The 27609-nt window shown below is 30.8% G+C and overlaps 1 protein-coding gene across 2 annotated transcripts in view; it reads right to left on the bottom strand.

Moving 5' to 3' along the window:
* Positions 1-3728: 3728 nt before the first annotated feature.
* The window catches only part of LOC117177152 (regucalcin-like), a 44725-nt gene continuing 20844 nt past the window's right edge, over positions 3729-27609 (bottom strand). The window contains exons 2-7 of one of the 2 annotated variants that reach the window (XM_033367657.1): positions 26836-27080; positions 23253-23398; positions 18769-18987; positions 17042-17242; positions 8557-8669; positions 3729-4059 (exon numbers count right to left, since the gene is read on the bottom strand). In XM_033367657.1, the coding sequence (XP_033223548.1) occupies positions 3808-4059; positions 8557-8669; positions 17042-17242; positions 18769-18987; positions 23253-23398; positions 26836-26897 (993 nt within the window). In that variant the 5' untranslated portion in view covers positions 26898-27080 and the 3' untranslated portion in view covers positions 3729-3807. The remainder of the gene's footprint in view (positions 4060-8556; positions 8670-17041; positions 17243-18768; positions 18988-23252; positions 23399-26835; positions 27081-27609) is intronic. The other variant, XM_033367658.1, reaches the window with a different exon arrangement.

Here is a 27609-nt window from a genome sequence, read left to right as displayed (position 1 = left end):
AATAAAAACAATGAACAAAAAAAACAATTTGAGAAAAAAGATTTGAAATACAAATATTTATACAAAATGAGTACATAAAGCGTTCATTTGTCATTTTTTTTATTTTTACAAACTTTCAGTTTGATATCTCATCTCGTAGTAGAAAATACGGAAAAAGCAGCGACTTTCTCACTCTATTCTAAGAAAAAATTACTACAAACAATGATACATTGTATAAATAATTTATTTTAACATATAAATATCAATAGAATGTAGCTGAATATAAAACGTATCCAAAGTTGTTGACAGTTAAAACTATTTTTAATACAATTGAAAGTTGTAAATGATTCTAAAAACTGTATATTTCGAATTTTATCCTTGAAATTTTAAGTCTTCTTTCAGAAATGTAAGAAAGTTCACAACGATGTCGTTTCCGGCCTCGTTTACGACTGCGGTTCCGGTGTGAAAATTTTTTTTCAATATGTACTTATAACTATGATACACAGAAAGAAAGATTACTTGTACCAACTGAATTGGATGTAGTGCATATTTATTTAAATTTTCAACTGGATTCTTTCAGCTAAAATTAAAATTAACATTGCTATTATTATACATATTTAATTTAAATAAATTTTAACAACCTGAAACAGAAAAATTAGATGAAAAGTGCAACTCTAGCAGGAATCGAACTCGTGTCCTTCGAGGGTGAAGTCCACAGCGATGACCACGACTCTATCGCAACATGGAAATTTAAGACGGAAAACCATATTTAACGGTCGCCATAAATAAAAAAGGAATATTTCTTGAAATCAAAAATATGGATACTTAATTTAACAACATATTTTTCAATCTAAGGAAATACTCAATTAAAAAAAAATTACGCCAATTTAAAAAATGTTTGATTTAAAAAAATGCTTTCTTCGTTGGAATAAATGTATATTTGTGAAAAATGATTTAATTCTAGTAATAAAATTAATTATTTCTTTCAACTAAAGGTATAGATATTTATCTAAACACAATATCTTGCCGATCTAAGTAAATGCTTCATTGGTATACATAAATGAAATCTGTGTAACAAATAAATATATTTTTAATTTAATTATTATTTCTAATTAAATACTGAACTCTTTGATTTAAATTAACCTCAATATTTCATTCAAGCATGAAAAAATTATTGATTCAAATGCGTCCGAATCATTTCAATGAATCTATACCTTTTGAATCCATGAAATAATTTTCTTAAATGTTAGAAACCTTACCTTGAATGAACAAAATATAGACAAAGAATTCATTTCTTTGGATCAACAAGAGATATGTGTCTGATTTTAATAAAAATGTCTACTTTTGAAGAATGAATTTGAAATCAACTCGAGTTAAAATTTCATGATACAAATTAGTCAAAGAATTTATTGCTTATACAATATTATTATCATAAACAAATGTTAAAAACATGCGTGATTTTAATAAATTTTGCATACAAAATCATGTGCTATTGAAATTGCTTACTGGTTTAATCTAAGTGCAAAATATAGTCAATAATTACAATTTGTATTTGTTATAAATAATTTAATTAAAAAAAAGACAATATTTATAATTTTCAGAAACAATTTTAAAATCCCCTCACTTGTTCTTGACTATTTTTTCATTTCACCTGATTATTGAAATTAACATTCTTCTTGGTTAAAAATTTATTCTTTGTGAAAAAATTATTTCTATTTTTAAACTAGAACTGTTTTGCTGAAAAATCGTTTCTTATCCCTCTAAATTAATTTTTGATGATAAACAATTAATTACAACATTTTACATAAAAACATGAGGTATTTTATTAAAATTTTTTTTTCAATATGTACTTATAGCTATGATACACTGAAAAAAGGTTAATTCTACCAAATAAATTTTACTTGGCTGAACTAAGTACACATCTTGTTTATTTTCAAAGAAATATTTATTTGAGGAAATAAATATAAGCACTTTGATTGAAGAATTTATATATTTCAGTCAAAGAAATGTTAATAGGATTAAGTTAACATTTAAAACAAACAAAAAAATACGAAAAAACAAATACTTAAATGAACATCTGGATTCTTTCACCTCAAATTATAATTAACATTCTTATTATTATACATGTTTAATTTAAACAAATCAAATAATTTAAAATCTTGATGAACCTGAAACAGAAAAATTAGATGAAAAATCCACGTCCAGGAAGTAAATGCATTTACTTGTTCCAAAAATTCTATTTTCAGTGATAAAGTAATATTATTATTCAATTCGATTTATAATTTTTATAATTTATCACAATTATAATGATAAAAGTGAGTTGAAATGAAGAATTTATTTAGATTAACAAAATATTGTGTTTAGATCAATATATATATTTTTATATTTTATTTTATTACTAGAATTAAATTATTCAGAACAAATAAGCATTTATTCCAACGAAGAAATTAGTTTTTCAAATCAAACATTTAATAATTTGGCATAATTTTTTCAATTGAATATTTCTTTACATTAAAGAAATATGTTGTTCAATTAAATATCCATGCTTTTGATTTAAAGAAATATTTCTTTAGCATTTATAGTGAGGCTTAAATATAGCTTTCTACATTAAAATTTTAATGTTAAGATAGGTTCGTGGTCATCACTGTGGACTTCACCTTCGACGGACACGAGTTCGATTCCTTCTGGACTTGGATTTTTGATCTAATTTTTCTGTTTCAGGTTCATCAAGATTTTAAATTATTTGATTTTTTTAAATTAAACATGTATAATAATAAGAATGTTAATTATAATTTGAAGTGAAAGAATCCAGTTGCGAAAATTTAAGTATTTGTTTTCTCGTATTTTTTGTTTTAAATGTTAACTTAATCCGACTAAAATTTCTTTTACTGAAATAAATAAATTTTTCAATCAAAGTGCTTACATTTATTTCCTCAAATAAATATTTCTTTGAAAATAAACGAGATTTTCACTTGCTTCAGCCCAGTAAAATTTATTTGGTACAAGTAACCTTTTTTTCAGTGTATCATAGTTATAAGTACATATTGAAAAACAAATTTCCAAATTCCGATCTAGTTTCCGGCCTCCTTTCTGGCCTAGCTTCCGATTTCGTTCCCTGCGTAGTTTTCGGCGCCGTTACCGATGTCGTATCCCAGTGTGCACAAAGTTTGGCGACGTCTTTACGACATCGTTACGACATCTTCACGACAACTTTACGACATCCTATGTTTATGTCGTTTCGGTGTCTTTACGATATCGTAAAGAGATCGTCAGATCATACGACTTATTTATGATATCGTAAAGACACCTTAAACACATAGACATAGGATGTCGTAATGTTGTCATAAAAATATCGTAACAATGTCATAAAGACATCGCTAAATTTTGTGCCTACTGGGATCCTATGTAGGATTTTTGATAGGGTACTATTATAAATGAAATCTTACAGAAAACTCAAATTAAATTCAAATAATACAATTTATTTCTGCCAAAAATACTACAAAAATTTATTTTTTCTGTTTTGTAAATATCAAAAAATACTAAGCAACGTTTTAAAATCATAATTTTCTGTAAAACCTATAAAAAATGCTTCCTGCAAAATTTTTGGGAAAATAATTCAGTTTTTTCTGTAAAGAAAACTATATATTTGTTATTCTAGAAAGAAATAGAAAATAATGAACGTGATATAACTAGTGAATTGTTGCTTTTTAAAATAGGAGAAATTTGGTAAATGAAAGAAGAATCAAGACTTAATTCAAACATCGAATTTATTATTGAATTTAAAATATTTAAATACATATTTTTGTATTTTATGGGAAACTTCATGAATTATTTTGTATTTACTTGGAATCCTCTTTTTATCTCCAAACCCTTGACATCAAGATCTTTAACAGCAAAAATTGAACCACCGAATTGATCATCTGCTGGAGGTTTTTCTGCAGCATCCTTGTAACCATATCCTACTGTTGCTACATACAGAGTTTGTAGAGAATCATCTCCGAATGTGACTGCCTTAACCTTTTTTGCAGGTATTTTAACAGTTCGAAGCAATGATTGAGAATCTGGATTAATTTGAATGACCTGAAAAATTTTAATTTTTAACTTTTTATAAAGAATTTCATTTTAGACCTTAAAGTTTCGACGGGCGGTCTCATAGACCGCACCATGCTTCTGATACGTTAGTCCCTTTACCTACTAGAATAAAGAATTATAAATAATAAATCTTGATAAAATACATTATTTTGTTAATCATTAAAATGTATCTTCATATACGTTTATTATTAAGATAACAAAACCTTCTGCACTTATTTAATTATATATAAATATTACAACGGTCTGTCAGACCTCACGTCTATGTGAATGGAAAATTAAAATTACTACACTAACGTGTAGCTTTCGGATTTTAGGGTGAAAATAGTTTCAATAAAAACATAATTTTTAATGAAAAATAAAAAACCCGAATAATTATATATTTGTTAAAACTTTTCAAACATTTAAATTCAAGCTAAAAATGGATTCTATAATCAAGATTCAGGAAATAAGTAGTATCAGTTTATTTTTAAAGTTATATAAATAGAATTTACTAAGATTATTGAAGAATTTTGTAAGATTTTTGAAGATTTTAGTTGTGCCAAAAAATAATCTACAAAATTGTTTAAAATTTTTTTTTATCTTGTAGGATTTGTCGAAACTTTGAATAAATCTTCAAATTTTGGTTTAAAAACATCGAGATTCATGTTTTGAAAATTTTTCAAATATTCTTTCAACATAATTGTTTATTAATAAAAATGTATTAAAAATTTTCCTACGATTCTGAAGACATTCTTTTTATTCTCTTGAAACCTTTTTCAATTCTCAAGAAGCTTCTTCTTACGAAATCTTCAAAAATCTACATTAACCTTTTTTAAAATCTACATTTAAGTTAATTTATATTTTTTTCTGCATTTTTCTTCGAATTTCTGGAAAGTGTTTAAAATCTATATAATTTTCCTCGTAGATTTTATTTTTTTTTGTCAAAAATTATGAAAATTTTCCTATAAATCTTGAGAAAACTTTATTATTGTATTTAAATCTTTCGGTGATATTAATTTTTTTGGTGCAAAATTAGCAAAAATCGACATTGTGTTCAAAATGTTTTTAAATATTTTTAAAATTTCAATTAAAAAAAAACTGAAATCATTAAAGAAACGTCACGGCAATCTTATTTTCGCTAACTGTAACTTTTTTTACCAGTACCGACAAATTTTTTTACCGGTACCATCATAACTGCATTTCAAGGGATTTCCACGAATTTGTAGAAAACTTAAAGGAGTACATTAAATCTTCTTTCAAGGGATATAGACAAATTTAGAAGGAGATGATAGATTGAACGTTACTTTAAAAGATTCCAAAAATTGCAAAACATTTTGTTAAAAAAAAGTGCCTACGCAGTTACTCAGCGCGTAGGGCAAGAGATAGTTTCGACCGTCACCTCGAAAGGTCTGCATTGTGGGAGTACTCGGTTGAGTATATTGCGTAATATTATGCATTTCAATTGAAACCGGTTCAGGTGACCCTGGCTGTTTACGTTTACACCACTCGAATTGTGACCAAAACTATTTTCAGGTAACCGACGATAATTGATATAATAAGATGTTAAAAAGAAAATAATAATAATAATATATAATGATAGTTTTAAGAAAATATATAATGCAATATTGTCCTTTCCTCTGGTATAAAAGTTATCTTTTTCTTAACTTCTAAAATTTCGATGGTGACGAGATTCTCGTTTTTTACTAGATTTTTTCACAGCATAAATTTGCATTATCAAATTGAACACAAAAAATTGAGTCTTAGTGTTTTTATTACATTTCATATTAATATTTTCATTATTATAGGATTATTAAAAACACTTAAATGTAACTTCAATAAAATTCTCCAATGGGAAATGAATTTGTAGTTTAAAAAAATATTTTAAAGAAAAATTACAATCTAATTGTTGCATACTCAATAGAAAACTAAATTTTTAACTAAATAAATGAAATTGTTTCCAAATTTGTTGAATTTTTAAGCCAAACGAACGAATTTCCAATAAAAATAGGATGGTTACATTTCGAGTTATGAAAAAAATAAAAAAAAAGTTTCGTATCAAATTCTTGAATATCCAACCAAAAATTTAACTTTTACAACATAGTTGGACTTTCTACCAAAATAGTTGAATTTTCAATTAAAATAGGATAGTTACATTTTTAATAAAAAAATTAATTTCCAATGAAAAAAAAATATTTTGAAATAAATTGCTGAATTCTCAAAAGAAAATTTAATTTTTGACTTTATAGTTTAACCTTCTACTAAAAACAAAATAGATGAATTTTCAAGCTAGAAAGACGAATTTTCAACCAAAAGCAGGATAGTAAATTTACAGTTGAAAAAATCAAATGAAAAAATGTACATCTTCAATGAAATTGATGAATTCTTAACAAAAAATCTATTTTTTTTACCAAATAGTTGCACTTTTTACCGAAATAATTCGATTTTCAAGCCGAAAGGTTAAATTTTGAACAAAAATCATACGCCAATACACTATTTTGATTTCATTTTTAATAGAATTTTTACAATTTTTGAAAATTCGAACGTAATTTAAATTTTTAATCTTGTGAATATATTTAGAATATTTAAATTGAGAAATAAATACTTTTGCGCTTATCTATTCTTGGACAAGTTCCTATCAGGGGGGGGGGGGCATCAAGGCCCATTCACAAGCCAACCACCTGCAAAGCCGGAATGGCAAGTTAGTGATTTACAGAATATGTCGGTAAAGCAAATACAAACGATATTAATGTTTATTCATTTTTCTTCTTACTTGTTGAGGTTCACTTATTTTATAATTTTTAATAAAAAATTGGTTAAAGTCTACACCACCTTTAAATTACCATGGTTTAAAATCATTGGTCAATTAATAATTGGAAATGTAAGGCGATATTATTGATTGTAAGTGAAAATTCATTACTTTGCTAACCCATTTTTTGAACTGCGCTTGCGTCGCACCAGTAACACGATTTGTTGCTTTTAGTGCGCGCATTTTAAATTATATAAATATTCAAATGTTATATTTATAATAAGCAAAGTTTGGGAAATGCTTTAAAAGTAATTTATTAATTCTAAAATAGAATTTTTGAGCGACAGGTGAAAAAATATTGCGATTTTATTCCAAAATACGTTTTTAATTTGGACTTCAGAAAAACAAATTTTCAATTTATTTTTAGTAATTTGATAGATTTTATCTTAGGTCAAATAGTTGTGAATAAAAAAATAAAGATTAGAAAATAGACAGACACAAGATTAATCATTGTGCCTAAAAAATGCTTTCTTTCTTTAAACTCCGAATTCACAACGTCTTTTTAATTAAAATAGAATTGAATTTTTATCTGTCACTTCAAAATCTTATTTGAGGATTAAGAAATTACTGTTAATGCATTTCCAAACATTATTTATTATAAATATCACATTTGAATATCGACACTATTCGAAATCAGCGCGCCAACAGTAACCAATCGTGTTGTCAACGCGACGCAAGCGCAGTTCAAAAAGTTCCCAAGATTGGGAGCCTTTGGAACAAAAAATGGGTTCCAATGGAAACTTCAGTTTTTTCTGTGATTGGTAGTTAGACATCAAACAAGATGATCGGTAAGAAGTGAATTCAATAAAAGGTGGTTTCAGATTATGCTTCAAAAAAGAATGAGACCTATCAAAATATTTGAAGTTCTCGTATTGAAATGCAGCGCTAGATGATTCTCTTAAGGTGCATCTTAGGGCTTTATGACAACTTTTCTGATACAATTATGAATGGGATGATGTTGTATTTTGGCCACAATACTTTGGCGCTAAATACAATCACTCATTGAGGGGGGTTCAAAAAATGAGCATATTGTGGCTTTTTTAATAACTTGAAAATATTATGCATTTTATGCGCCTAGGAAAGAGCAAGCCGCCATCATGAGTGTACCCTTGGTGAACCGATGGCGCTGATATTCGGTTTACCATAGATACACTCGCGATCGCGGTTTGCTCCTTTCCAGGCGCATAAAATGCTTTATATTTTCAATTAATAAAAAAGCCCCTCTGTGAGATATTGTATTTAGTCCTTCACATAATGTGGTTCAAAGATAACATTAAAAAATTCATAGTTTGGGATTGGAGCTTATGATCAGCAGCCTCATTAAAGCACATTTTTTTAAATAACCGTACTAAAATTCGTTAGACAGGTTTTAAAAATATTTAATAAATATATGTTTTTTCAATCTATCATTTCTTAATTTATTATTTTGAACACTTTTATCGATTTTGATGGTATCTTATAAAAAAAAGACAACTTCATTACTAGCAGAGAGGAGGATATTATATATTTTAGGAAAATTATCATTATACGTAACTACGATCGGGCATACACGATATAGCATGTTGTATTCAACTGGAGAAAAACATTCAATTTTCGTTAAAAAAAAAACAAAAAAAAAAGCAACAATGAAAACATTTTTTGAGAAAGTCTCTCTGTGCTAACCCGAGTCGTTTTAAGAGCCAAAGAGATTGAATGCTTACTTGATAGCTGTCAGAAATAGGCACCCAGAGGTTTCCAAGGTCATCAATTGCCAATTGTTCAGGAGTGCCGCTTATTTTATGTTGTCTCAAGTCAAAGACGACTTTTCTGTTTACTAAATAATCGATTCAATAAAAGTTTAATTATAAAAGTTACATTTCTACTGAAGTCTGTTGGAACATGTCGCAAAAAGATAGCGAAATTGATTAAAACCTCAAAACTCAACTATGACTGACGATTATTCGTCTTTAAGGTTTTAAAAATTCACTTAAAATATTTTCTAGAGCTGGAAGGGGTTTCTCGGTGACGGTAAGGGGCCTTAGTATCTGGTTTTTCGAAAAAAAATCGGTAACTCCTAAAAAATGAGAGTTAAATGGTGCAGAAAAGATTTGAATTGTGTAGGAAGCTGATTAACAGCTGTTAGCGCTGATAGGTCAGCCGTAGTCTTCGACATTTAAAAATGGACCGGTGACGCTTGTGACATAATGCGTTTCTCATTTTAAGAGCCTGTATGGTTTATGGCATACAACTCGACAACAGCCATGCTGAAAAGCTGGAAATCTACATTAACATGGATGATTTTGAATTTAGTGAGAAATTCAGAAATATTTGAAATCCTTAAGTACAACTTTAATACGATTATTCTAGAATAAAGTTTAGTCACTCATTAGGAATTCTTAGGGTCATAGGTTATAATAAAGTTAACAACTTAAGAGCGTGGGAAATAGCTCTGGCAGATAAGTCAGAGCCCCACAAAAATGTTCCTACCGTGTAATAGTAACAAAATGCGACATTTATCACTGTAATTTATGCGTGTGCTCCTAGCGAAGGAATTTTAGTTGCGAAATAAGTAGAGAAAGAATTAGACAACGGCAGCTTTTGGCGCGGGCGTCCCTAGATAGTTTGAAATTTATACACGGGTGAATCATCCCTAAAAGAGCTCACATGTGCCTTAAGGTCTTAAAAAGGGTCAGTCAGTAGTCGGTCAGAGAGCGGTTAGTCATTGCAATTCGTTCGTGCAGTCTAGTTCATTCTCAGTCAGATTTCGATTTTGCTCTGGTAATACAATAAGTTGTATGCACGTTGATTAGTAAACTTTTTTAATTGTGAGAGTGCGTGACCTAAGTTAAATCAAATTGAACAAAAATATAGAAGATATTAATTAACTGCAAGTTATTCAGTGTTTTTAATTTCAAAGAAAGAGTTTTTCCATCTTAATTTCAGGGAAACATTTCAACGTTTAAAAGCAGAAACGAACTCAAACGGAAAGTAAAGGGAAGTTAAATAAAAATATTATAAACTAAATTTAGGGGTAATCAAGGAACTTCTACGAATCGACAATAGATGGCATTAACAGGCCGGGACGTAACACGCTTTAGGGAGAACGGCTGGGTTGGTAACGTATTATACTTCACGTATTATACGTTGTTTTCTACGCGTATATTACCCCGTATATTACCTCTCTAGTTTTCTACGTGCTTGGACGTATATTACGTACGAATTTGTATTCCTATGAATGTGCGATGTTTCCTCCGTCTAAAAATCCCCCAACGGGAACAGAAAAAGTGCAAATACATTTCTTCTAATGTTCAATAAAATTATATTTGTTCAAACAATTTTTATTTAATCAATCAGTTATTTTTCAATCAGATTTGAATCTTAATTTATTAATGTGGCAAAGTATTATAAAAAATGTTGAGATAGGATATCTTCTGTTGAATTGGATAACCTGGAAAATAATGAATATGCTACGAAGTTAAAAAACATAAAAACTGCAAAGTGGGAAGATGTTTCTCATTCGCCCAATCTCTCCAAAGTGGTTTTCGAAGAAGCTGAATATACTATTCGTGATCTGGAGAAGAAGTTGCAAGCTGAGCGAGTGCAAAATTGTCGCTTGAAGCAGATTGTAAAGTCACATCGGAAGCTAATAACAAATTTTAAGAAGAATAAGTTTTTAAGGGAAGTAACAGCTATGAAACTGGAGGTATAATATAGAATTAAGCAGTTTAAGAATTGTTATAGGTTTTCATATAGTAAAAAATGTTTCAGGTTTCTGGGAAAACGTTCAAAGATTTTTTAATTTAAAAATTAATTTTAACAATATTTAAAAAGATTTTAATGAATAAATAAAAGTTAAAAAATTATTACTTTAGACGCAATTAATAGCTTCAGTGATACTTAGATGTTTTGAAATAATAAAAAAATAATGCTTTATTTTATACGAAAGAAAGAAATATTTATACTTTAAAAAGTTGTATTTTTATTTTATCTATATGTATTTCGAATCAGTTTGTTTCAGCAATCAATGCCTCCTGTGACTCAAAAGATGATGAGACGAATGCTCATCAGGCCGAAGAACGGGGTATTTCAAACATTTCTAAAGTAATTCGCAACAAAGTTGCATTTTTATTTTCCTAAAGGTTATGACTACGTACGAAAGAACTTTTTAAATAGTTTGCCTCATATGAGCACTATAAGAAAGTGCTACCAATCTATTGAGGGAACTCCTGGTATTTCCTCTAAAGCATTATTAACTTTAGGAAGTAAAGCGAAAAAAGCCACACGAAAAAAGATGGACGATATTCATATAAAAAGACAAGTAGAATGGGATGAAAAGAAGTATTCAGGTTCTGAAGATTTTGGAGGCGAAATCCCTACTGGAAAAAATGGGTCTGAAAGGAATGAGGTTGAGCAAAAGGAGGCAATGAATGCGATGATAGTTAGGGCATTTTAAGTAAATATAAACGTAAAGATTGAAGTAGGTTACTTTTTTATGCATTCCTTAACGGGTGAGAAAAGGGCGGAATTAGTGAAAAAGTGTTTTGTTGAATAAGAATCTGCTGGAATTCGAACTATATGCTTAACATTTAATGAAAGAGCATCGAGTATCAAAATGGGTGAAGCTCTTGAAGCCAAACTGCATAAAGTTGACGATTTGCAGTCTTGCTTCTATCACCCAACAAGTGGAAAGAAAATTTATTATTTTTGATGCATATCACATGATTAAACTGGTAAGAAGCGCTTTAGGAGATACTGATATAAGTCATGAAATACACTTTGATAACGTCGTAGACATTTGAATTACTTAAAAGAGAAAATGAAAGTGAAATTAGCCGTTCAAGTCTTCAGTGCCAGTGTTGCAAGCGCCCTTCGATATCTGAAACGAAAATTGCGTCTTCCAGAATTTCAAGACTTCCAGGCAACAGAAAACTTCTGTCAGATTTTAAATGATATTTGTGATCTCTTAAATTCGGAAAACCGATTTTGCAAAGACAAATCCAAAATATCTATTGATAAAAATAACATTGATAAGGTGCGTTATAAAGTTTCAGGTTACAAACAATATATATGCGAGCTAAAAATGGGCAATAAATCAGTTTCAAAATCCCCCCAAAAAACTGGATTTTTGGGACTGATAATTACGACTACTACATTGAAGACGTATTTAAGACTGCTAATATTCAGTATATAAAAGATTTTGTAAGCTTAAATATGTTTAAAGCAGATCACAGCTACATCTCTTTCTCTTTTCCAAAAAGAAAAGTGTAGAGGAGGTTTGAAGTCCCACAGTAATACAAGAATCTGCATTTCTGTAGGAAAATGCACTGAATTTAAGTTCCATTTCTGGTTGAAATTCAGTGACTTATTTTAATGCAAAAATGAAATTCATCTACATTTAAAATTCATCATCTTGTATTACTGTGCCGCTTCCTTCGACGTCATAAGAGTACGCGAAATAGCAGAAAAGCTGTTTCGAACGATAAATGGCCTAAAAAAAGAGCGTTCTAGATTACCTGATGATGATAACATTTTGCAATATCCCTTCTTATATTATAGACTCGAACAGTGGTCACATGTTTGATCAAAGTTTTTTTAGCGATTACCGGACGCAGCTTATAAAGCTTATAATTGTCAAGTACCACACTATACGTTTGAAGAAATTAGCGACTGATAGAAACGACCAAGAAATAAGAATAAGGCACCATTTAACAAAGACCATTCGTTTTAAAAAGTAGTAGTTTAGAGAACTAGTTAAAAGTTGTTTATATGTTCTATGTTGCATTTTTTGTACATCTGTGTCCATATTCAATTTTAGATTTATTACATTCTCCTAATTTATAATTGAGAAAATATTATAATTATCGGCAATTTGACATCACATTTTTTCAACGGATCTCCACGTTTCGAAACCCCCTGAATCCGAAAATCAGGTTCTCACGGTAGCGTCTGTCTGTCCGTCCGGCCGTCCGTCCGTAAACACAATAACTCTCGAAAAAATGAAGGAATCAAATCCATTATTAGCACCCTTTTTCTAGGTCCTAAAAGAAAGGACGAGTTCGTGAACCAGCCATTTTTGATAAAAATTCAAAAAGTGAGCGCATTTTGAAAATTGTTGGGACCACTTTTTTCTGAATTTGAAAATTCTATGTACGGATATTTATAGTATTGTGAGAAATAATCAATTTATCCTCTTGAATTTTTTCAATAAAAATAAAATTCTCAGAGTTATAGCGTTTTAAAAAATGTTTATCAACCGAAAATCAAAATTTGAAGCTGAGAAACGCACGATATAAAAAAAAGGCAGGAAAAGAAAAACATTTATTTTTCAAATCCCTACAAGATTATCATAACAAATTTTTGAATTAAAAAAAAAAATCAAAAATTCAAATTTTGATTGCACAAAAAATAATGGAAAATAAAAAATTCCATTTTGTGGACAAACTATGTAGGATACAAAAAAAGACGAATCAACAAAAATGGTTATCCCAAAAAAGATCTACAATTTCGTTAAGAATCACTTCTTGATAGGATGGGTAATTTTTTTTTATTTGTGAAAAATATCGTTGAAAAAAGTAAAATATAAAAAAATGTGTGGAAAAACGACGAAATTCACGAGAAAAAAATCCAACAAAACCTGTTTACAAATGTCTGTTGGAAATTGAGCGCACAGCGCGAGTGTCACGATGCGAATGTGTACCTCTAAGCCTACAGAGCTTTAAAAAACTTAATCTTTGACTATACTTAATTAAGTAGACAATTCAAAATATGAAGATGCATATAAATACTGCCATCTAAAAGAGATTTTTTTGATAAAGTTTTTTCAAGCATTCCAAATGCAAAGAATAAATATCCGAGCGCGAAGCGCGAGAAACAACCTTCGCGCGCCTTAGGCGCGCTCAAACTTGCGAGGGAAGCGAGGCTTAAATTAACTAAGAATGTTATGAAATAAAAAGTATTTCTGAATAATTATGGGTTCTGAACGTTAATTTCTCACTTATGGAAAGATAATTGCAGGTAAAACAAAAGATACTATAACAATAGGTGATAAAAATGATTTCAAAAAAATGGTTTATAAAATTTCATAACCAAAAATAGTTTGATTTTCTTATTGGGCTTTAATGGTTTAGTTCGCATTTAAGTGAAAAAGCGGGAAAAGTTTATTTGTAATAGTTTCAAAATACGAGGCATGTTCAAAAAGGAAGGTGACTTTTCAATTTTCGCGGGCTACGTACATTCAAGTTTTAAATGTTTTGTTTTGTTGTGTTGGTACACTCGTCACGATCAAATGTTCACAGTTTTGACTATATAGCTCGTGTTGTTTTTCTGGCAGAGGCGTAAAGGTCAGAAGGGTTTGGTGTGCTCAGCGATTTTCTTCATTCGAAAAAAATGGAGCAAAGAGTTGGCATTAAATTTTGTGTAAAAAATGGAATCCAGTGCTCTAAAACTCTTGAAATGTTGACAGTTGCATACGGTGGGTCTACTTTGAGTAAGAAAAATGTGTATAAGTGGTACGAGCTGTTCCAAGAAGGCCGAGAGGATGTCGAAGACGAACCTCGCCCTGGACGTCCCAGTACGTCAACAACAGATGAAAACGTTCAAGCAGTGCAAAAAATGGTGTTGAAAAATCGCCGAATTACCATCAGAGAAGTTGCTGAAGATGTTGACATATCGGTTGGCTCATGCCATGCTATCTTTATCAGATTATCAGAAGTCCTTCGATGATTGGAAAAAGCGTTGGCACAAGTGTATTATATCTGAGGGGGATTACTTTGAAGGGGACAACATAAATATTGAGGAATAAATGAATATTTTTTGAGAAAACCATAAAGTCACGTTATTTTTTGCACACGTCTCGTATAAGCTCGGAAAACTGGAAATTTTCGTTAAAAAATAAAGTTAATTTTTTCTTGCACACTTTTTGATTTCAGACTACACATTATTTTATTAACTGAAAAATGGTATGATTCTATTTTTCAAATTTTTAACAGTTTTTACATTATTTTTCAACTCACAACACTATTCTTATTGTAGCATTTTCAATCTAATTTTAAGAAGAATTATAGGTTAACAAGTTTTTTTTTAATAAGCTATTGGAAACAGGCTATTGTACATGAATGTTTTCAAAAATTCAATTTATTATAACCACGAATTTCTAATGTATTGTTCATCTTTTTTTTTTAATTAACCGTACAGAATATTTAGGCAATACCCGGGCCACCGATTCAGTTGACACAGTCCTGGAACAGATAAAGGTAGGTCAACATCTCATTTTTTTTCTCTCTCTCTCTAGATCTCATTTCTGTTCTCCTTAAAGCGTTACCGGTCCATTTCTATATGTCGATGGCCGTATTTGATCGTGCTACAAAAATGCACTGTCGGTGAAAGTCGCATCTAGCTTGGCGGGAATTTTAAATCAGCATAAAAATGCAACTTGTGTTTTTCTTTTTTAATTGTTTATTAGCATGACTTACTTGGTCTCGGAAGAGGAAACCTGTTGCAAATCACAAGAGGATGCCGCTGAGAACGTGCTAATAATAATCGATAAAAATTTTACAATTTAAAAAAAAAACTTATTGAATGATTTACATATGTTCTTGTGTTGTAACGTTCAAAATATATAGTGAAATAGCGCATTACATAGTATCGTATAATTTTCATGTGTGTTTTTAATTTTAAAATAAAAAATAAAAATAAACAAATTTTCTATTTAAGTGATAAATCTTCAAGCAAAAAGATAAATTTTAAACCTAATAGATGATTTATCAACTAAAATGATCAATTTCTCATTAAGAAGATGAATCTGAACGAAAATTAACCATCTTTTTACAAAAAAATTTAATTTGTAACCAAATGGTAAAATTTTTAAGCCAAACGATAAATTTTGTACCATAAAATATGAATCTTTACCAAAATTTCAGGAAAAATACTAAGAATAAAATTTGTCGTAAGAAAATTTTTAGAGTGATAAAGTTTTGTTTAGCGAACTTCCCATCTTTCAAAAGCATGTGTTTGTCATGGAAAAACTTCTGTTTTTCTTCTGTGTTATGAATATTAAAACAGAAAGATAAATTTTCTGCTAAAAATGACACACTTTCAATGAAAATTATACATCTTTACCCCAAAACTGATTTTTTAAACAAATAGTTCAACTTCTAAAAAAAAAGATGAAATTGAAATCATGAGATTAATATCCTAGAAAAAAAGTCGAAGCTTAAACGAAACATATAAATTAAAAAAAAAAGATTAATTTTCTACAAAAAATATTAATCTTTCCTCCAAAAAGTGAAATTTTAACTAAATAGTTGAATTTCTGAACGTAAAGATGAATTTTCAAATAAGAAGATTATTTTTCGATCAAAAAGGCGAGTTTTTAACAAAATAAATAAATTATTAGTCCCACAAAAGAATGCGTAACAAAAGTTATTGATCTTTTACCTAGAAAAATGAATGTTTAACCGAAATATTTAAGTGTTACTTAAAAAGTTAAAGTTTAAACAGAAAAGATTAATTTTGCACCAAAAAAAGAATTCTCAACAAAAAATATGCATTATTAATCACGAAGGTCAATTTTGTACAAAAAATTAATTCTTTCCAAAATGCTTTAACTTTCAACAGACAATATTAGTTACATAACGCGTACAAATTGGAAAATAAAAAAAGTCTGTCTCGGGAAAGCGTAGCCAACCTAACTATGATTATAAAGAATATCAATTTTCTGATTACAGATTACCTAACTGGCCAAAACTTTACTTGAGCGGAACCCATGCAGTTTCAAGATCAATGTAATCAATGGCGTTTCAAGGTCGCTAGAGATTCTTTTTTCGTCTTCAAAATTAAAATTTAAAATTCAATACATATATCTTCGAAATAAAAAAAATTTAATCTATTCAATAGATCCATCGCAATTTATTCCCTAAAAAACCGCTCAATTTCAGGCCTCAAAAGGAAAAGCCCCCCTTAAGCTATCAGCGCCAACAGCTACTGGTCGGCTTGCTGCTCACTTCCCGTCGTTGATACACCATTTTACTCTCATTTTTGGTAGTTATCGAATTTTTTACGAAAAACCAGATACTAATCCCCCTACCGCCACCACGAAACCCCTTCCATGGTTTAGAAGGTCTAGTTTGAGTGTTTCATAGATTTTGCCATTGTTTCGCACCACGCTCAAACAGCTTTCCCTTCATTATTTGCTAATTTACACCTTACCAACAGTTCCTTGCTTTGCATCATAATCGTACGATGCGACCTGGTTGGTCAGAGAATCGACAAAATATAATTTATCATTTTTTGCATTCCAAACTAATCCACTGCTAAATGTAACAGGCGTAATTTGTGTTTCAAGTTTGAAGTTTGAATCCAAAGTGTATACACTTGATTTATTTACTGCTAACATAAGGTTGGCCGTCCCTGGAATATAATATACAAAAATAATAATTAAGGAAAATCGGAAATTAACTTGAAATTTTTAGCACCGCGAATTAGACGGAAAATTGTTTGAAACCTGAAATTTTTCAGATTTGTTTTTACTTTTAAAAAAATAATTTTTTCTCTTATACTATATATGCAATAACTCAAAGCTTGAGTTGATGGATCGCTGAACTATTTTATTGAATATTTTTCTTTCTGGCTAGAAAATTGGTCTGCTTCGATTTAAAAATAATTGCATATTCTCCCATTTTGTTTTCAGATTCCAATGGCTTTTGTTGTCCTCTTTTAATATTCGTTGAAAAATTTAAAAAAAGTTTTAAATTACTAACATGGCGACGATTTTTTTGCTTGAAATATAAAAAGCCGATTTTCACAAAAAACTGAAACTTATATTTTTTGTTAATTTTCTTTTGAATTTATTGGTTTATAGGGAATGAATCCCCTGAGTTTTATGCGGGAATTTTATGGTCATTTTTCTGAACAGGAGAATGTTTTTCATAAAATCGCAGAAACATTTTTTAAATATTTCAAGACATATAAAAGGTGAAAGTCCCTTAAAAATTCTATTTATTTTTCTATTCAAAATTTGAATATGATAAAAGCAGATTTTCTGGACTGAACGAATCAGGATACTAAAAAAGAGCATGACCAAATTTTTGAGAAGTTTTTCTAGATGTGCAAACTTCATTGTAATTTTTTTTGTACCTTACGTTGTCCTATGTGCTGTCCTAGACCTATGTGTCTATGCAGACGACAGACACAGCAGGCGCTATATATGGCGGTAAATTTGAAATTGTATAGGCCAAAAACTGTCGGAATATAGAAAAGTTTATAACAAGTGTATCATTTACGTTGTTGGACATAGCATAATCGATAACAGTTTAATTTAAAATGTTAAATTATTCGAAAAAATTTAATGTTTTTTTTTAAAGAATTTAAAAAAGCTCATTTTTGTTTCACTGAGCTAATAAATCTTTAAATTATAATTTTCAAGTAATAATTTATCTAGCATCCATAATTACGTCTTTGATAATATCACGGCTCTGAAAAAATGTGTAATTTCTACAAAAACATTCACCTGACCAGTGTCCAGCCGGCTCCCGACCATGGGATATAACCAGGGTTGGTTCGGCCAGTAACCGGCCGGCCCTGGACTTCGTGATTCGAAAAAAATGTAGCCCGATTGGCTCCCACCCGGTTCCTGTCCATGAAACCCAGCCAGGGGTAGCCCGACCGGGATCCGATCAGAAACCTTGTTGTATTAGATTTAACCGGGGAAATTTCTACACGGGTTGTAGTTCTATAATTCTTTATTTTTTTAAATGTTCATAATGAAGTTATTAGTATTATATAATTATTATTATACCTAATGCTTAAAAGTTTACAATAGAAAATGTAATTTTTGATCGGAAAAACTCGAAATTATCCTGAAATATCTTTGGAGTTTAAATGGCTGCTCTGATTTGATAACTAAAGTAATCTAAATATCAATAGATTTTTCTTACCAAACCAGAGTTTTCCTGAAGAGTCGACTGCTCCACATTCTATTACGTTATTTTTTATGTTTTTTTCTACAGATGCTAAAACTTTGATTTGATTCTTTGCCAAGGTAATGTTAGAGTCACCATCCCACTTGATTGATATGATATTATTACTAGCACCCACCACAAATTGACCGGGATGTTTTTCAACAGGAACAATAAATGACGGGAGATAGTCTTTGCCTATGAAAAAAATTGTGTTGTAAATTTTCACGATTGAAGATAATTTATTAGGGTGGCCACTGAATCGAGGAAACGGACAATTTCTTATGATTTTCTAACGTAGGGGGGAGGGGGTTCTTCAACCATGCAAGTAATTTTTGTAAATTTGCAAAAACATTCTCCTGATGATTATCTATTTAGTTATATGAATTTTATTATTTTGTTGAAAAATGAACAATTTTCTTTAAAAGAAATCCATCTTCTTTGCAAATTCAACTGTGTTTTTTAACATTTGACTTTTTAGGTAAAAAGTTCACTTCTCTTCATAGAAAATAAAACTTTTGTTTAAATTAAATTATTGTTCAAATTAAATTTTTTTAATCTTCGAATTTTTGTTTCAATTAAATATTTTGGCGTTTAAAACAGAACTGAAACCTTTTCTGGATGAAAATTCACCTTTTTTTTGGAAAACTTTTTTTTTAATTAAAAATTCAGTTATTTTAAGAGAAAATTTATCATTTTCGGATAAAAACGCAAATGCTTGGTTAACAATTAAATTATTTTGTAACAAGTAAATACTTTTATTTGAAAATTCCACTAATTTTGTACAAATTTAACTATTCCGTATTGAATTCATTTTTATCCATTTTGGATATAAATGCAACTTTTTAGTAGAGAATTCAATAATTTTGTTAACAAGTCATATTTGTTGTTAAAAATTCATATTTTGATTGTGAAAAGTCAATTAAAATCTTTTTAAAGAGAAAATTCAACTGGCTTTAGAAAATTTATTTATGTGATTTAAACATTCATCCGTTTTAGTAAAAATATCATTTTGTAAATAAAAATGAAACTTTTTAGATTAAACTTGTTCTTGTTTGTTTGAGGATTTGGTTATTTCACTTTGAAGAAAATAAATTTTTTATTTTTAAATAAATTAATAAATTATTTGCAAATATAAACTAAAAATGAAAAAACTACAATTCGACTGATGGAGCAAAAGTTATTAAAAAATTTATATTGAAAAAATTGTTGTTAATTTTTTCCCGATGCATGATTCAAAATAATTCATTCATTTAGTATCATGTACAATAGAGTGGTTTCTTATTTTTAAGACAAACTGTACAAAAGTAAAAGGAAACATAAACATCTAATCGCTGAGATTCAACGGATTCTTCATTCCTTAAATTCTTAAATTATTCAGATTTTTGCATTTTTTGTCTAAAAGTTCAAATGGGAACGTTTTTTATACGAAATTAATCATTTTGTTTACAAATTTAAACTTGGTCTTTTTTGGCAGTAAGTTAAACGTTTGGTTTAGTAATTGATATAGTCCACTAGGTCTCAAAGTTGAGAACCATTAAAAAGCAATTTCCCGAGAATGAGTCCCCGCTCGTGTTTATAAAACATAACCCGAGCTGGGAAAACCTACCAGGCAAAATCACTTTCTAATCGCATCTTGACGACCTCGCTTTCCCTTGTGAGTCACGAAACTCGAAAGGAAATGAAGTATGCAGTGATCCACACCTGGCGACAGCTGTGTGGGAAGGTTTTCCAATCACGCGCCAGGGCTGGCAGGCATGTGTCTGACCCTTCGGTACCTCTCTCTCGGTTGATGCTCTCTCACTTTCTTTCCTCCGAGAAAACTTGGCCAGCGGCGGTCAACTTGCGTAGCATATTCGTAAATTCTTATATTTTTCTGTACATAGATTGTTTAGATTTGGTTCCTATTCTCTTTACTTTTATTACCGTATTTTACTCATGTCCTTTAATTTCTATTTTAATCTCTACTTTTGTATTTTACTTTATTTTATGTCGATATTTAAATTTATATTTTAATCGTTACTTTCCGTATTTTACTTTTATCTTCCTATTTTCACTCCTGATTCTAGTTGTGTTTCTTTATTTTTAATCTTAATTTTTTATTTTAATTTTTACTTTTCTTGTATTTAGATTTTAATTTCCAATTTCTATGTCGCTTCTATATTATTATTGCTTCATTTTTCTCTCTGTATTCTAACTTCGATTTTAATTTGTGAAACTTGTATTTTGTCGCGTATTACGATTATCAACCAGTATTTTGTCTTCGACATTTTCTGAATTCAAGTATTTTTTTGTAATTATTTCATCTCAATTTTGCACTTTATTCTTAATCTCTGCATTCGTAAATTTACCGTTAGTTACGTTTCGCATTACATTTCATTTGTAAACGAAGATCTCGAAATGCTACAGCGTGCTTCAAAAATTGCGAACGGCGTGCGAATAATTCCAAGAAAAGGGGATGCCGAGGCGGCCGGAACGCCCCTCCATCTTTAAGACGATTCGCCGAGAGTTCCGCGCCAACTGCCAGCTGACAGCCTCTCGCAAGACGGCGTTAAAAGGCGTTGCATCCGACCCAAACGATGCACTCTCGCTCCGACTCACAGATAGGACTTACCATCCCACGACTGTCTTCTGTAATTGTATTATTTTATTTTAGCACAGAGTGAAACACATTAAATTCATTTCAGTTTACTTTTTAATCTCCTTCTCTCTTCCTCTTTAGTGACGTTCTGCTCCTTGTTGTCCCGTCGAGTCTCTCCTTCTCTCTCTCTCTCTCTTCAGAGGTCGGTAAGTCTGCATACAGCTCCGACAACCTTCCACACTTTCACTCTCTGCTTCCTCCGATATGAGACCGGTAAGCTCACTGCAGCTCCGCAAGTCTCTGTCTTTTCTCGCTCTCTCTCTCTCTCTTCAGGGATCGATAAGCTCTTGCAGCACCGCAAACTTCGCATATTTCTCTCTCTCTCTCTCTCTTCAAAGGTCAGTAAGCTTGCACACAGCTCCGAAAACCTCAGTCTCTTTTCTTCCATCTAGAGGTCGGTAAGCCTGCATACTGCTTCGACTACCTCGTACTCTTTTTCTCCCTCTTTTTCTTGCTCCGCGACGCCTTCAACCGGAACTGCCGCGTAGAAGACCACCGTGCTCCTTCCGTCTCCACTTCCGCCCCTGAAACCTTCATCCGTTCGGTAGTAGTAATACCTCTCGGCTCCCGGTTTCAATACTTCGCTTTTAGCTCCTCTCCCTGTTCCTCCTCACCGGAACGCCCGGTTCACTCCGAACACTTCGACTATGTCCCGGCTTCTTCTGCTCCTTCCACTCCTCCAAAAGCGCCTTCGACAGGAGACGGATGACGACGTCATCATAATTGTAGACGACGAGTCGTTTTCGTCGATAACTCCTCCTGTTAAGCGCCCTCACCTCGAGGGGGCCCCTCGACGAAGCCTTAATTTCTAGACCGGGCCGACTTTCTTCCACCTTCGTAAGTAAGTAAGTGCCCTCCACCAATACGCAACGCAGCAGCGGGCTTCGGTTCTGGCCAGAACCGGCTCCGTACGAGGACGGAGGGTGCTCGCTTCCATGAACAGGCGGCTGGTGTGGAAGTAACAGCTTTTGAGTAAAGAAGCCGTCGAAATATAACATCTACCCAGCAGCTGTCAAGCCGAGACAAAGTCAATGAGACATCTTGACGCAATCCTTCCGCAAAAAACCAGACAGTGCCCGTCAAAGTGCCGCAACTGCACCGCCCCGCCCGAGCCATCACATCTGACGCGGCCACCGAGCTACGGTTCCCATCAGCGAGCTACTGTTCCTACCAAACGGGCTCCTATCAGCGAGCTACGGTTCCCCTGAAACCAATCACCTTAGATCAAGTCCGGACAAATCTAAACTATTCTTGAATTTGATTAAAATTTGTATTTTTTGGTATAAAATTATTCTTTTCGTTTGAAAATTCATCTTTTTGGTTAAAATTGAACTATTAAAAAAAATTTTGTTGTTGAAATTCAATTAGTTTAGTTGAAAATGAAGCTTGTGGGTTGAGAGATGAAATGTTATATTTTTCATTAGATAATTCAACTGTTTTGTATGGAGAATTTGTGATTCTCTGAAAATCAATCTTATATTTTAATTGTTGATTTATCAACGAAGTTTAAAATTTACCTGTCATAAAAAATCAGTATGAATGTAAAATCGGAGTTCAAATAAAAACTATGGTACTTTCGGGGGAGGGTGCGTGGGTTTATAACCAAATTAAGGGCAGTCAACTAGGGGAAGGGGGGTGAGTAATTGATCCCTTATTTGAAATAAAAAAATTTGCTCTTTGAAGAGTTCGAATTTTGTAGTTTCACTGAGTGTGGAAAATGTTTGCTAATCTGGAAATAACTGAAAATTGTCCGACATTTTGTTTCTTTGATTAAAGTGGCCACTGTGTGTAAATAACGAATAAAAAAATTACTTGGATATACCTAGATTAGCGCAATAATTGTTTAGAGTCGATGGATTATACGTGCAGAGGGAATTACCATACGGGTCTTCGTAATAGAGTTTCATGGTTGCCAGATCCCAGTAAAGACCCTCAGTGAATCCTGATCTGGTGACAACTCTCTCAACACTGAGAGATCAAATTTTTTTCAGTTGTGCAAATGTGGTATGAAAGTATTTTAAATATTAATTAAGGGTGTTGGATAAACGACTTTGAAAATGGCTGACTTGCTCTGGAATTAGAAAAGTTTTGTCTGAAAGAAGCGCATAACTTCCGAGGAAGCAGACGAAAATGTAGAAAGAGATGGTCGATAGAAGAAGCCACGCTTAACAAAAATATATTTGTTGCACAATACCAAAACTTTAAAAAATCGGAGGGAAGAACGAAATTCAGAGATTTATTCTTTCTTATTAGTATAGGCATTTTTTCGGAATTTTATGTCATTTCCGGATTGTTCAAGCAGTTTTATGTTGAAATGTACCCAGATAGGAAAGAGCGCGCACGCTGCGACGCACAAAAAGTAATTTATCATGAGCGTATGTTTTATGATGGGAGTAAGGCTTATAAATAAATTTTAGTTCCCGTCAGTGTGAAATATCAGAAAGGTCAAAAGCCATTTTTTTTTTAATTATAACAAAAATTATGAAGTAGAACGAAAATTAACTGTCTCCTCAAAAGGTCACAAAACAAGCGAAACCGTACAGGAAGTCTGCAAAAGTCGTGACGTGTCGAACGAGTACCGATTTTTAAATAACTCTCTTATTTATACTTCCAAATAATAAAAAATAGATAGAACACGATTAAAAATTCAAAATGCATTTTTTGAATATCCTAAAGAATTTCCTAAACATTGATTTTAAATTATAATTTAAGCTCCATTTGATATTAAACTTGAATTTAGAAGTAAAAATTAAAGATATAAAAATAAATAAATATTTAAAGTAGAAATTATACGATCAATCATATTTTTTATCCAAATGATTTGAATTTAAATTGACAAAGTTTCAAATATTATTTCAATACGGAATAAAAACTTGTGGCTAATTGAAATTATTTGTAGAATTGATTTCAGTAGGAAATTACATTTTTTAAATAAATAATATGCATTTTACATTAAAATCTAAAAATATTGCATTCAATAATTCTTACTAATTTCCTGATTTATTATTATTATAAAATCGAGAATGTTTTAATTTTCGTAAAAAGAATATTTTTACAATATTCATTAACTTAATCTTTAATTGTAATAATTATCAATAATTTTTTAATTTAACACAATTATAATATTAAAAATTATTATTATTATTATTAAATACCTATTAAGCATACCTTTAATAAACTTATCAACTAAATCACATTTATTGAACTGTTTTGTAAACTAATTTGGCTCCTTGAACATTATCTTACGTGATTTTAAAATTTTTTTTCGAAGATGACAAGTGTCCACAAATGTATACAATGGTCTGGTTGGCCGCACTTTTCGCACTTTTTCGCCGTTTCTTTTAAATATACTTCAGATTTTTCCGACGTTTAAAATCTTTTTGATTTACATAATTATTTTTTACTATTGTTTTTATTGGCAACATTTGCCATACACTTCGACATAAAGCTGCTCGAAAAATCCGGAAATGACGTAAAATTCCGGCACGTATGCACTGGTGGCGTCTAGGATTAAAAGGTCTATAACTGGAGAAAATGTGTACATTCGTTATACGTTAATAAAATGTGCACGACTATCATAATAGGGAAGAATAAAGTCTTAGAATTTGGGTCTTCCCTTCGATTTTGTCTAAAGTGTCGATTTCGCGATAAAAATATATTTTTCTTGAGCGTCGCTTCTCCGATCGACCATCTCTTTCTATACACAAGAGCGCCTGTATACGAGCGATTGATTCAGTAATTCCAAGCACTGCTGGCCCACGCAGCTACGCAGCCGTATGTCAGTGTGTTGAAGCGTCAACAATGGGCACCCACCAGTTTGCAATAGACTGTTTACGTTTCCTATGACTGCTTTAACGGGGTATTCTGGTCTAGAATTTGGAAAAATTCGATTTTTTTTGCATATTTTCAAATTTTAGACCTTTAAGAACATTTCCTCCAAAGCAAATTGTCCAACGTATGGAGCAGGAATGGCTGATTAAAAAAAGGTGAGTATAGCGCACTATTACATGACTTAGACTGCATGAAATTTTATTAACTTCTTACGAGTTTTTCTCGAAACTACTTTTTTCGACACGGCCACCACGATATCTCAAGTTCTAGGCAACCGATTTACTGAAAATTTGGTGTGAACCTTCTTTATATAATCCTTTATAGCCACTAATATCTTCACGTCAAAGTGTTGGTTTTTACATTTTTTTAAAAATTCAGGAATTTCAAAAAAAAGGGGTAAAAAATTTTTTGGATTTCAGGCAGTCGCCATTTTGTAAAAAAAATTTTTTTTTCATGTTCCCCGAGGTAGGGGCTGTAACGGCATCCTTACTGATTAAGAATTTCTTTTGTTTTTTTCAGATCAACAGGAGGGTTGGAATCATGGTGGCCAGGATACACCGTTTTCACACCTGTCTGTTTCCCCCCCTCTAACTTTTTTAATTTTCAATTTTTTTTTACGAAAATTTTTTTCTGTATTTTATAGATATCAATAAAAACATGGTAAGAATCTTTTTTTAAATGCAATTTCAAAAAACGGCCGAAAATTGGGTTTCCAGATCAGAATACCCCCTTAATGGCAAGGCCATTGCAAATAATACCCCGAAACTGCTGTTATATTGTCGTTCTTGTGTATTTTCGTCCGCTTTCTCGGAATTTATGAGATATTTCGAGACGAAACATTTTCCTATCAACAATTTACAAAATTGTATCGACCGCAAGACAACTATAGTAAACGTAAGAATGATTTAATTTTATCTCAATAAATAAAGGCGGCGATTTTCACAGTCTACGTAACACCCTTACGGGCATGTTCTATGGTGCAAAAAATTGTCCGAGGAAAAAATAAATGTGTAACATAATTTTAATTTTTTTGGTGCTCAATACCTCCAAACGGATTGAATTATCGTGTTTCGAAATTAAAAAATTAAATGAAAAGAACTAAAGAATGTTTGTATGCATCAATATGATTATAAGTTTAAAGATAGTTTATTCATAAATTAATGAAATAGAATATTGCCACTTGAGTTGCAGCACTTTGAAGGTATTGTTTGGTTTGATGCAATTTAGATTTTTTAATACGCGTATGCTGAGCACTAACACAAATTTTCTACTAAATCGCCTATACATTGTAAAAAATTAATATAAACAATAACATTGCCACATTCATTGAAAATCAACATCAGAAATCAATTCTTAACTTTGAGAGGAAAATATCATTGCCTTTGGACATGGTGAACACCAACAAAAATTTTCATGACAGAGGACTGGTTTGGTCACGTGATCACCGTAGAATAAGTCCTTAAGGGGCTTGAGAAAATGTAGTTTTTTACATTGAAATCTTATTTTTGGAAAATAAATAATTAAATAAATATAATTGTAAAATGTGTAATATTATTAAAGGCAATAATACTTACCTTTCACAAATTACTGAAGAAAGGAATACGCTAAAAGCGCAAATTGCGAAGATTATTGCCATCGATTAATGTTTGTATATTCAATCTCTCCTTAAAAAATGCGAAAAAACTACTTTCACCTTGAGTTAATATTTGGTAATATTTGTGTAAAAATACTGACTGCATTTTCCGCTTTGACATGAAATTTTTATGTTCTGTTTCTTGCTGATAAAGTGAGCCGGAAATTCTAAAATTGCTGAATAATGCTATAAATAAAAAAATAATATCTTATTAATGTTTTTAAGGCAGTGTTTAGTTGAATATGGCTGGATTTTTATAAACATTTGTAAAAGATAAAAATTATATTCTCGGAAATTTTTAAGAATGTAAAACAAAGCAAAGTTATAAACAGAACTTATTGATGTAAAATATTTTTAGTTAGATGTCTGAGAAACAACAATTTGGAATTTATAGAGAAAAACCCTATTTTTTCAACTTCAACTATTTGGTTGAAAATTCACATTTTCGGGTTCAAAAATAAACATTTTTCGTAGAAAACTCGCCTTTTCTTAATAAAAAATCATGTCTTTGGTTGAAAATTTAATAATATTGTTTAAAATTAGTTGATTTTTTCTTTATTTTGATTCTAATTGAGGAAATTTAACTATTCCACATTTGATTAAAAATTGGTCTCTTTTAGTTGCAAATTCGCCTAATTGGTTAAAGATTGAATTATTTTGTTGAAAATTCAAATATCTTTTTAAAAGGCCATCTTTCTAGTCGTAAAATTATATA

This window comes from Belonocnema kinseyi, chromosome 7, assembly GCF_010883055.1.
Source record: "Belonocnema kinseyi isolate 2016_QV_RU_SX_M_011 chromosome 7, B_treatae_v1, whole genome shotgun sequence".
Taxonomy (NCBI): Eukaryota; Metazoa; Arthropoda; class Insecta; order Hymenoptera; family Cynipidae; genus Belonocnema; species Belonocnema kinseyi.
Note: the sequence above shows the minus strand (reverse complement) of the source record. Positions and strands in the feature narration are given on the sequence as shown.